This window comes from Motacilla alba, chromosome 10 (genome assembly GCF_015832195.1).
Source record: "Motacilla alba alba isolate MOTALB_02 chromosome 10, Motacilla_alba_V1.0_pri, whole genome shotgun sequence".
NCBI lineage: Eukaryota > Metazoa > Chordata > Aves > Passeriformes > Motacillidae > Motacilla > Motacilla alba.
In genome coordinates, this window is record NC_052025.1 from 6,210,891 (window position 1) to 6,223,644 (window position 12,754).

Here is a 12,754-nt window from a genome sequence, read left to right on the forward strand (position 1 = left end):
TTTATATGTATGCTTATATTTAAGTTTCTATTTCATGTTTTTATATTTTTGGCAATTGGTGTTGTCAGTAAAAGAAATTGAGAGAGTTTAAAGTGTGACTTTGCTTCAAACTGGCTGCTTGGCTCCAAACAGTGCCTTAACTGTGAGAGCAGGGGCTGTACCAGGCAAGGGTCTTAGAGGCCTGAGTTACACAGCCACCAATCAGCTGCAATTGGTACCTCACCTGTTCAGGTATACTTGAAATTTTTGCCTTATTTTGAGAAGCACTTGTTCTTTTTGGCTTTTCTGCACTGTGAGGATACCTGAAGCAAACCCACTGAAACTGGAGAAGCCTATTTTTGTAGCTTGGGAGGCTTAAAGTTAGTCACGCATGACAAATAAAAGAGCCTAGTCCAGAGAACTTAGCCAAAGCAAGCTGCTGAGGGAAATAACATTAAAAAAATTAAATTGCCACACACTGATTTGAAGCTAGGGGCTTACCTCAGGATAGCTTAAGTATTCCTGGCAAATTTCCTGTGTGTTTGAAATAGTAGCTTGATACCATTGTTTCTGACAGATCCAATTGCAGATACAGAAGGAAATTTAAAATCTCTCTTTATTGTCCTTGAGCCACGTACATACAGATGGTGATTGCAGTGCAACCTCCTTAAAGAATGGTCAGGAAAAGCCTGGCACAGAGTAGTCACACATATCCTAAAAGTTTGCTGTTTAGGACTGAAAACTTTAATCTGGTAAGTAATTTGCTTTGAAGATTACAGTCCCCATTCAGCTCAGAACTCACAACCTTGTGCATGATTTCAGAAGAATTTACACATGGCAATCTGTAGACTGCCAGACTGATCAGAAAAATCCTGTCCTGTTGAGGATGAAAGCATTCATTTCCTTATGGAAAATCTGAACTTTCTTTCACATGCTCTGGGGGATTATGGGGAGCAGAAGCCATAAGGGAGCTGGGGTGGGTAGGAAGACTCTGAGATGGAAGTTAAATATAATTTGCAGAGGATGTAGGCTGGGCCTATCAGACGCTGCACTCCACCTACTTAGATGCTTGTCATTCTTCATTGAGAAGAGTTGGGGGATCACTTAAACACTTAGAAAAGAGATAGGCAGGTGAGCTGAAGACAGACTTGATGCTGTGATTTTGCAGTTTGGAGGTTCTGAGTTCCATTTCTGCCTTTGATTTCAGGTGTCCTTTTCAAATCAGTTTATTCATTTGTGCCTTTGGCTTCCATGTACCCCTGTATGATTGGGCCCTGCTCTGAACTGCATGTTTTGACTCCTGCTGTGATTTCTTTACTTCTTACACTGCCTTTGATTTCAGCCACCTCCTCTGTATTTTGTTTTATCACAAATGATGGCTTTGTGAAACACCAGATTTCCTTTAACACACTTTTTAAAGGGCTTCTTTCTTTTCCCCCTAAATTGATGTGGCAGTAAAGAAGGAATGACTTTTTCTAACCTTTCACTGGTTTATCACTTTGATGGAGACGGGCATAGATGGTGAGGTGATGATAGGCCATGTGCAATCAGTGCTTACCTAATGGTTCCTTTTCCAGTATATTAGCAAGAACAAACACAGAAAACACAAGATAAACATTCTCCCTAGCAGAAGAATATTTGTATTGGTGGTAATGAAATGCTTAGTATTAATAAAACCCCTTTCTCTTTAGGAGGTGTGTCTCAGAAAGTACCTGAAACAATAAGAAATGTTTAAAGGGTTGCTGGGCAGGGAGCAAAGGAAGGAGCTGTGAATAGGAAATGCAGCTGGATTTTGTCTGGTTCATCAGTTTGCAGATGTATTTTGTATCCAAACCCATCAGCTTTACTTCTGCATTGAAATTCAGCAAATCATTAGCAACTTTCCCTCTTACAGTGCGTCTGAAATGTACTCTTTGTAGACTGAAAAGTCAAGCTCCTGGTACAAATAAATATACCTTGACCCTATTTGCCATACTCGTCCATGTTTTCTGGTGAAGGGGCTTGTTAGAAGGAGCCAAACCAGTTTCTGTTGCAAATTATAGCAAACAAAAGACTGAGCTAACTGTGCCTAAGTTGTAACAGGCTCCTAGGAGTCACTAAAGTGGTCAGGCTTGACAGAATAGTTTGTTTGGGCTTGGTTCCCATTGTGACTCCTTTCAGGCTGAAGATGTGGGGCCTGGGGTGATGCTTGGCTGCTTATCCTGAGTCTCTGGTGGGCAGTGTTCACTGCTTTCCATCTTCTGTGCCCATTAGGTTATTCAATTTTCACAAGTGTTAGGCAGCTGGGAAGAACCTATTTTCTGTTTCCTGTGTGCTGAAGATGGAGTGTTCATCTGTAAAATGAGAAGCCAGAGCTAGAAGCAGATGTGGTCCACAGCTGGGTGAATTCTTACTGAGCACTTTAGAAAACTTGCAAAGCATATGTCAGTTTCACACCGAATGCTGAGGTGTTAAAATATGCACTGCCAGGAATTTTAAATTAAACATGAAGTTATATGAAGTACTATCAGTGGATTCTATTTGGTTCACTTTTGCTTTATAGCTGGACAAATCTATGTATGAACCCGGTTCATACATTCAGGTATGAGCCTGCAGTGAACACAATCTTATAAGAACATTTCATACAGTTTAGTGAGTCCGCTTCGGTTAGCAATGATATTCAAGTGTTTCAATATCTTCTTGCAGTGTGAAGCCCTGTAAGATGTTGTAGATGTGTGGTTTGTATTAGTGGTAATTATCTGTTCTGTTTCACTGTTTGCCTTTTCAGACTTCTCAGTTCCCTAGCAGTGCTGGGATTTCAGCTTGTCATCCCACAGCCTTCAATTGAACACAGAAAGGTAAGCAATAGAAACATTCAGACCTTGTGTACTGAAAGGTAAATGTGAAAATATTAGAGTAAGATGTGTAAAGCAATGCCATGTGAATAATGTTCTGGGAATAAATGGCTTTTGTTTGTGCATAGGAGGGTTTTTGGTTTTTTTAAAATAAATATATACATGGTTGAAAGAGGCTCATCATGGTTACTTAGCTGAGTAATTGTATGGAGTACTATAGGTCACAAATAGTTACTAAAGCTTTGGAGCATTTTCATCATGTAAGAAATGGAAAAAAAGAGTTCCTGTGAGTGAAAGCAGACATGGAGTGAGTAGAGAACAACACAGTGGCTCACAGGCAGCTCTTTCTCTTGCAGAGATAGAAATGTCTGAAACAGAAGCTGGACCCAAACCACTGTGTTGCTATTCACATTGCTAGAGATTGGAGCTGGAAACTGCTGGAATTTCCTGTTGTGCTCTTGTGGATGGTGCACTCATCCTAGACATTGGCATCTCTAAGAATGCTTGCAGCCCGCACGCTTTCCATCCTGCTCAGCATTAGGGAGATCTTGGCTGGAATCCTTGGGTTTTTGCACTGTCCAGGAAAGTACTGGACAATTTGGAGAGAAACAGAAAGCAACAGGGATTACCCTTAAGAGATTTTAAAATCTAACCTCTGAGGGAAATTTGAACAAATTCATATTGTTTATTCTAAAGATTGGAAGACTGGTGCTGGAGAATGATATAATCCTCAAATACTTTTGAGTACTAAAATGAAGGCTGTTTTTTATGTTTGGTGGAGCAGAGGAGAAGAAATAGATTTAATCTGAGGCAAAAGAAACTTAGGTTTGACATTAGAAAACACTTGTCATGGTAAGGATATAAAGAAGATTGTATTGATTGAATAATATTTAGAATTTCCATGATGTAAGTCTCTGTGAATGTGTTGGACAAATGTTTATCAGGAACAATGTGCAGGTGTTGCTGATTCTGCCACAGACCTGAGGCAAGACCCCTTGAATGCTGTTCTGTTTCTTCACACTCTCCCCACATTCACTTCATATCCATGTTGTTCTCAAATCTTAATATCAATTGGTATCTCATAACTCTTGATATTCAAACACAACCAATTAATTATTGAAGGTATCAAATAACCTCTTTAAAAACAGGTTTGCTTTTTACTATAGATTTTTAAATAATAATCCAAGATGTGTATTTTTTTTTGAAAACTATACTGTTAAAAGGAGATAAAAGGCAACTTTGCAGAGTTTGCTTTTTTTATGTGCATGTGCCACTGTCTTTAGGGTAAAAAGTTATTTGGACAATAGCCTCATAGGTATGGACTAGAAACCTGAAGCTGTTTGATTGTCAGAGTTCCAGAAGAACACAGAAGTCCTGTTAACTCCTTGTGCAGCCTATTTGTAAGTTAAATGAGGTCAGTTACATGGGGTCTGAAACTGGCACAGTCCAGTCTGCAGCGAGCTGTCCAAGGGCTCTGTTCTAAACTGCAGGACAATTTAGTATTTTTGCCTATCTTACATCTCTTCTCTTTTGTTGTGCAGTTGAGATGGTCACAGCTGCTGCTCTGGTTTCAGTACTCTGTCTGATTAGACATTCTTTTGTAACACTGACAGTGGAGAGATGCTTCAGTCCGGCTTCCAAATGGCCTTAGGGGGAATAAATCTACTAACTAAAATAGAGTAACTCAGAGAAACAATTGCTTCATTCTGGGAAGCCCCGGAATTAATTTAGATAAAATCAGATTCTTTGTTTTCAATTGAATGAGAAATGCCACGGGTCTGGAGTGTGTTCTGTACTAGTTAAAGGGTCTTAAGGGCATGGTAACCACCTTGGAGACGTCCCTTTTACTGAGAGCAAGGCATAAGTTTCCTAGTGACAATCTCAGACGGGCCCCAAGGCTGGCTGTCAGTTTCAGCTCTTACCCTAAGGGAGAGGATTCTATTCATGCCAAACTGTGTTTAGGCTGGAACTCTGTATTTATTGCACTTTTCACAAACCTTCTGCCCTACCTATAAGCTCCACGCAAGAGGGGCTGTTAGTAACTCCGAAGGCCAAGTCAGTCATAGGTTTCTGAGTGTGAGTTCTCAGCTTTGTATCTCTGGAAGTTCTTTCTATTACTTTCCTGCAGTAACCCCAACATGTATTTCTGGATGTCTCTGCTGTTTGGCAGGGTTCTTTCTGTGTGAGAGGAGGTCAGTTGTGCAGAAAGAAAGGGAGAGGAGGAGGATGAGGGATTTGGTGAACAATTTTAACAAAACAGTCAATAATGAAAGTGGTGTTTGCTAACTTTCATATACACACTCCAAGGGTACAGTATGGGGAATCGAATAACTAGAACTGAAGTCTAATGAAACATTAGACCATACCCCAATTCTTACTGTGTGTTTATTTCGCATTAAGCTAAGCATGATTTAGCAGGTTGTTTCCTCAGATGCACACACAAAATCTGTTTCTGGCATAGCAACATGAGACTGATAGCTAGAAGAATGAGCCAAATGACTTCCATAGCACAAAAGTGCACATACTGGAATCAAGACTTGGGGAAATGACAAAACCAAATGAGAAAGTTGTGGGAGAAGGTTTGATTGGGCAATGATTTCTGCTTTTAGATTTTATTATTTTTGAGTGAAAGTCTTGGAAACTTGTCAGACATATAAAGTCAAAATTGACCAATACAGACTTCCTATCTCCAGAAATGCATGGCTACCTGAGTTTTATATAGATGTAACTTTTGAGCTTCTTTACTTTAATCAACACTGTCTCTGCTGTCAGAAGCGCACAAAACCTGAAAACAAAACCCTTCTTTATATGTTCCTACATCTGAGTTTAGGTCACCACTGTAAATGGCAGAGGTTTGTACAGTAATGTAAATTCATTAAATGCAGTATCTTCATTAGATAGAAATAAAAATTCCTATGCAAAAGACTTTTATGGGTTTTTTGCTGAACACAGGAGTTGCAGTGTTGGGTGGAATTCTCTTGGAGCTTTTTTTTAATAATCTAACTTATTTATTCCTCATGCATAGTATATAATTTCTAATATCAAGTGTACTCTGTAAGGCCAAAATACTCATCAATAACAGGATAAAAGGGGGAAACCTTATGTGAAACAAAATAATTGCCACTTGCCTTTTAAAATCAGCCAAGGTCTCTGCAGCTGGATAAACTGAAATCTTTCTTATTCTTTGAACAATTTACTTGCCTTGTTCTCACTACTGTACATATGAACAGTGCTGCTGCTGCTCATGATGTAGTCAAGCTCTCTGTTCTCTCTCCCTGTGATTATTTTATTGAAATTTAACCTTATCAGATAAGTGTCATACTGTGGTGAACTGAAGGTTAAACTATAAACAGTCCTTCTCCTAGACAACCATTGAAGTCTGTATTCCAAATTTTCCAGAATCACTCCTGGGTGGATTTTTGACTAATCTTATGTTTCTGTGTTAAGAAAGTAAGCTGTAATTATATTTATGCCTTATTCTGGTAATGGAAATAGTAGCAAAGTCTGTCCAAATAAAATTTCTGACATGAATATTGCTTTGGTTTTACATCTTGCTTCTGTTATGGCACTAAATTGGAGTGTTGAAGCAACAGAAATTGCTTTGAATTTACGCATATTTTTTGTCACTCAGTTGTAGATGAGTATTGAGTTCAGTGTCTTAACAAACTGATTTTTATTGTATAGAAGCGGTGTCAGGATTTATTTTACAAGTTTTTCATTGGGGCAGTACAATACTGTTAAAGAATGTTGAGCTTCTTTGGGCTCAGTGTAATTCCTTTCTGCTGGCTCAAAATTAAAGAAGAAATAAACTTGATGTTATCTTTGTCAGACACACAATGTTTCTATGAAAAGCAACTATTTATCAAGTGAATGTGACTATACTCCTCAGAATTTTGAGATTAATGTGCTTTGGGATGCGTGTTGGGGTTTGTTGGCTTCGGTTTTTTTGGCTGTTTTTTCCCCTCTCTCTTGTGTTGGATTCAAATACCCTTGTGGAGGGGTCATCACTGCTAAGTCAAGAGAAATAAGGAACACCATCCAGGATCAGAAGCAAGAGCTGAGAGAAAAGAGAGGAACAGGGGGAAGGAAAAGGTGGCCAAGATCTCTGATTTGGTCATGGTGAGCAGTTTGAGCAGCTCAGCTGCTGGAGCACACTGTAAGAGAGGGCAGTGTGAAGCATGAAGCGAGTCTGCTCTATCCTCCCTTGGAGAAGACTGGAGTAAGACAAAGTAGTTAATATCTGTGCCTGGCTTTTGGCCAGGCACCAGGACTAAAGCCTGGCAGTTGTAAGGAGCACTCTGGGACCTCCACCACAGCTGGTCACCACCTTGCCTTTAAATAAGCTCCAAAGCAGAGGCTTGGAAGGGAGGGCTGTGCTCTTCCTTGCAGTCCAGGCAGGGTGAAGCTGTGCCCCGTGGTCAGCAGTGACCCAAATGTGTCGCTTGTTGGGATCTGCTGAGCTGGAACTCAGCTCGTGCTAGCAGAGCCACAGCAGAGGCACTGGGGTCTGGCTGGCTGGGCTGTGCAACTGGACTGGATGGCACTGGAGGGGCTGAGTCACTGCATTTGCACAGCTGCTGTTCCTTTGCAACAAATGGTTACAGGTGTCACCCTTTCTTCTCTGGTAATGTTTTTGTTTATAGGATAACTGCTGTCCATTATTTGTATTTTCATACACATCACTTGTGTGAAACACTTCCAGCTGTAAGGGAATCCATATTTCTCTTGCAGTTTTTCACTGATCAGTATTGTCTGCTTGCCTTCAGCACAGATGCTTGACTTAAACTGTAGAGATAAACATTTGCTCCTTTCATAACCTTTGGTAAAATAGAGTCTTTCTAGCTAATGATGTTGCCATTTTAATTGCAGTAATCCTTAGGAAACAGGAGATGTGATTTAGACCATGACAAGACTTTTCCTTTAAAATTAGCCTTTTAGTACAACAGAATATTTAGAACAACAGCTGAAAGAATTTTCTTACTATCTCTGTGTTGTTTCTAATTCCCTGTCCTTGATGTTGTGCATTAAAGTGGTTAGGAAATAAAATTCATCTTTGTTTGGGGAAAGGAGGTAGGATAAGGATACATAATTTTATGTGAATATACTCTTTGAAAAATCAAGGCCAATATTTCTGTTGTTTTTAACCTGTTTTATCATGGACCTCTGAACTTTTTTTTTTTATCTTTAAATTAAAGAATACGGACTTCTTTAAGCTCCGAGCAGGAGTTCTGTGCTTTTCTGGAAGAAAATATGAAAATGTCACAGTTCAAGTTAGATTCCAGTGCAGGTGAGCTTACAGAGTCATAGATAAGTTTCTCACCTTGTTTCAGAGCAGTTCTGCATGCTAGTTCTGTCAAAGCTTTGGGTAAGAGCAGTGATAAAGATGAGAAGCTTTTTGGATTCACAGATGACTTCTTCTGTTAGGGAATGTTGCTTTCTATTTTGTGACAGCTTGTCCTCTCTGCTTCTGGAGTGATGGGTGGATGACTCACCACGAGATCTGGAGAGGTGTTACAGCACTCACAGAATAAATAAAACGAGTATTTCTATCACATGTGGATCCCAAAGAATTTTTCTAAGTGTAGAAATAAACAGAATGGCAACAACTTTACAGTCACAGCTGTAGATGGCTGACCTGGAGGAGGCCAAGGGTAGTACAGGCTCAGTGACCTGGGCCACAAATGATTGTGAATGGTGAGGGGATATTTTTAAAAATAAAGAAGCCTAATTTGTGATAAAGTAAGGACCTGATTGCTATAATCTTTACCTTACTGTAAATGAGAAGCAATCCTGCCATGGATGAGGAATGGTTGTATAGAAGTGATAGAAGTGAGGCCAGGACTGAGCTGTCTGTTGAAAGCACTTAATGGTCTCACAGAAGAGTGGAAAGAAACCTCTTCCTTAAAACACTAATCTCCCAGAGTGCAGTGGAGGTGGTCTTGGTGTGAAAATATTAGCCAAACTTGGGGAAGCTTCAAGCTTTGTTGGCACAAAAACTGTTCTGAACCTTCTTCAGAGCTGTTTACTTTCTAGATTATTCAAATAATGCTGAGGTTTCTTCAGATGTGGTCAGAGTTGGTTGAAGGGGCAGTTAAGCTGTCCAGGCATTGTAACTCCCTTCAGTGATTTGTGAATACAAAGGTCTTCTATTTCCAGGCTTTTCAGCCCTTTAATCTTCACAGGCACAGATGTTCAGACAGAGATTTTATACAAAGGACGGAAACCCAAATCGTTTAAGCTGGTAATATTTACACTTACCATGTACTGTAAAATTCAAATGGTTTACTACTTCTCTGATTAAAGGCTTCCAAAATGCACTGAAGGATTAAAATAGCTGGGCACACGAACCAGGCAGACATGTACACATTGTGTCATGATGTTTTGGTTGGCCTCTGCTCCATTTTTCTGCTAGCCTTGAGAGAAGTTATCTGCAAGTTTTGGGGAGGGGGGGCTTGGTAAATCGTTTTTTATCAAACCACCAATGTCCCACGTGTTTCTTATAAGAGGGATAAAAAATACAGTTGCTGCAAATGAACATATAAAAAATGGATTGTAAAGCCTTGCTGCTGGGAAATCGTCATAGCTATGTAGGGATGGGCTTTATGGGAAATCAGCTGAGCTAATGCTGGAAGTGTCATAGTGTGGTTATCATGTGGGGGGTAATGAGAAGAAGGACCACGGAAGAGACAGTGAATGAACACCTAAAGCCTGAAGGGTTTTGGAAAATATTGACAGAATTTACAGGGGCTCTTTGCTCTGGGAAGCACAGGGAAGGGTAGTAGCAGCTGAAAGTAAGACATGCTGGCTTCTGTTAATTCCACTTTGCGTCCAGCATAGGAATACAGGTTAACTCAGTGAACAGCACTGGTAGCATTTTAATGAGCAGGTGATAAAATGTTCTTCTGGATACAGTTTCTTTGCCTTTGGGTGAAAGTGATCTCATAACGCTTTGAGAAACATATATTTATACCTGTTATATCCCTTTCAGATGTATATGTAGGAATATGATGTAGTTTTGATTTGTTCATGAATCCATTTCCATTCTGGGCATTTACCCAGAAAAAAGAATTACTGGATAATATGTTAAAAATTAAATCTGTGGAATCTAATAAAATTATTGTTTCTAAACTGAAATGGTAAGAAATACCAGGAATGTCTGACTTGGTTTAGGTATTTCCAGGTTTAAAGCTTGCCATTTTCAGTTTTGAATTTGGATTGCTATAGCACACTTAATATCTACAGAATACTTCGTACCATTGGCTAAAGCTACAACAGCTTAATTATGTTGCTGGCTAAATGTATATACTGTCACCAAGCATTAGAATCATTATTACTGTGAAATTCCATCATTAGTTCATATTTGAAATATGGTACACAGCCCAGTACACCCGTGCAAGAATGCAGGAGTGGAAAAGGTGCTGAGAATGAGGAATTCCTTACAAAAAGAAAGTGAACAGATTAGGACTGCTGAATTGCAGAAAGAGATCCTGGAACTGGATTGTGTTAGCAATTGCAAATCAGACATCATAGCATGGTGAAGGAGAATGCAGAATGATCATTCTTCATTTGTCACTAAGAAAAATCAGGGAGACATAGTGAAATGGTCAGGCTGCACGTATGACCAGAGCAAAGAGAAGCACTTTTGCAATGTAAAATGTACAATCTTTTGGAAGGCAAGATTAAAAATATGCTAAGAAATGTATTAATTGTTTTCATGGGGAATAAGTCCAGTAGTGGTCATGAAAAACAATGGCAATATGGTGTTTAGCTGAAGGAGGCCCTTAAATTACTGATTAGCTGTAAGCAGAAGGTCCCTGGATATATCGGAATATGTCCTGGTTCTTACACTGTTTCTTAAAGTTTTGCTTCTTCCACTCAGTCAGAAACACAGTATTGAGTAAAATGGTACTTGAGTTAAATGGTAAGCCTCCCCCCCCCCTAAATTTTCTGAACAGTTAATTTGTATTTAAGCTATAGTTTAACAGGATGAAGTGTCCTACTGTATTTAAAATGAGGGTTTGTCAGATGAGTACAACATTGTCTGCCATTGTCTTCCTGCACAAGAAGTTACATTTTAAATAGTTGTGGCTTTCAGTTCAAGTGACGTTTCCTCTTCAGGGACATTTTTGCATAGTACAGTTTCAACAACTGCTGCTGAAAGCCTGAGATGTGGATATTATTTCTAAATTCTGACAGAGGCAGTACTAGAAATTGGCATTGAATTTCTATACCTTGTGTACTCCTACTTTCTGCTGTTTTTTTGGCTCGGGATCAGAGTGATTGATGAATTACATGAATTAAAGATAAACTATTTTTCTATTTAAAATATCATCTATGTCAGCCTGCTGGTAGTATGTTTAATTCCATATGATTTTAGAAAAAAAACCCCAACAAACTCTTTTAGAATAAAATCCATATGCAGTGCAGCTCCTGTGTACAAAAGTGACAAAATACAAGAAAACTGGGGAAAGAGAACAGAGAGGGATGCAGGGTACTGGTGAGTAAAGGAAGGGGTGACCCCGAAAGTACCCTTCTGAAAATCCAGCTTCAATTCCATTTGCCACTCACTGGTCAAAAGGTGGCAGGTTGGAAGATATTTGGTATGTAATAGTCATTATGAAGAAAATTTCTCATTTAAGGAATCTTTGATAGCAGATTATTAGGAGTTGGTGCAGTTGTAGAAATTGCAAGCACTTGCACACCTGAAAAATTGTCTTACTTTTCTTTACATTGTTTATTGTACAGCTGCATGTAGTGAACAGCATTGTGTGCACTTCCAAGCCTTGGCTTAAAATAACTGAAAAATGTGTAGGAAAGAAAGAAAGGGGGAAATTAAAGGGGAAAAGAAATTGAGTTTGTAGAGCAAAATATTTGGTTGTGATTAACTTGCAGTAAATAAAAATCTTGGTGGTGCACTTATAGTTAGAATGAGTCTAGGTCATCCAGAGAAGAAATCACTCATGAACTGTGGGAAAGTAGATTAAATGGGTTGGTTGATCTGTCTCTATTTACTGGATATGTGATTCTCTTAAAGAATTTGCTCTCATGACTTAATTTGGCAAGAAAAGTTCAGTTTGCGTTTCACTTTTTCCCCAGTCCAGGCTCAGACTCTTCCTTTCAGAAAGTGTGCTTTTAATGGGGAGTTCTTAAAACAAGAGAAGGAGGGACCTAATGTCAGGGATCTCTGAGTATGTGGTGTGTCTGAGAGGTTCTGAAATGCTTCAGCTGAATCCTGTAATTTCAGCTGTAATTTCTTGGCTGTATCACAGAGCTGTGGCAGAACTTCTTCTTGGCTGCTAAGTTACCTGGAAATCACAGGATCAAAGGAGGGGAACCGGCCTGTGAGTGCTGTAATTCAGCTCCTCTGCCCTGGGGAAGGGTCAGTAACACCTCGTTTCCCTGCTAGAGCTTTAGGGTTGGTCTCTGTGCTGCCGGGATGTCCTCAGGCAGTTTGCTCCGGGTTTTGTTTGCCTTCTCTCTAAGTAGCTGTCCTCGTTTAATTGGGATCACCTTTGTTTAAATTCAAATCTGAATGGTTATTCATGTGTTGGCTGTAAAGAACAGTGTGCTGCAAAGAGAAAAGTAACAGCTCTTTGTATTTATTTATGTAAACTGTTTGGAAGTGTCATTACTGTCCACTCTGTTTTTCCTTCCCTAAACTAAGCACCTTCAGCTTATTCAGTGTTTCATAGTAGAATTCACTGAGTAGATTCACATCACATCATCATCAATCACATCATCTCCTCTGAAAATCCATCTGTAGCCCAAATCTTATTCAAAGTAAAAAAATAAAAGTTCATAACCTGATTTGCTACTGAAAATTCCCATCTCAAAATATTGTTATATTACAACTAAGTAGTATAGATTAATTTGTCTATCAGTATAAGACATTATAATGTTCCTCTTTTTAAAGTTTTATTTTTATGTTTTTCCTTAGCTAG

General features: G+C 39.2%; 1 protein-coding gene across 3 annotated transcripts in view; it reads left to right on the top strand.

Annotated features, from left to right (window-relative positions):
- THSD4 (thrombospondin type 1 domain containing 4) overlaps positions 1-12,754 on the top strand; it is a 244,912-nt gene that overhangs the window by 21,373 nt on the left and 210,785 nt on the right. For all 3 annotated transcript variants that reach the window (XM_038146963.1, XM_038146962.1, XM_038146964.1), the window contains exon 3: positions 2,747-2,816. In XM_038146963.1, the coding sequence (XP_038002891.1) occupies positions 2,747-2,816 (70 nt within the window). The remainder of the gene's footprint in view (positions 1-2,746; positions 2,817-12,754) is intronic.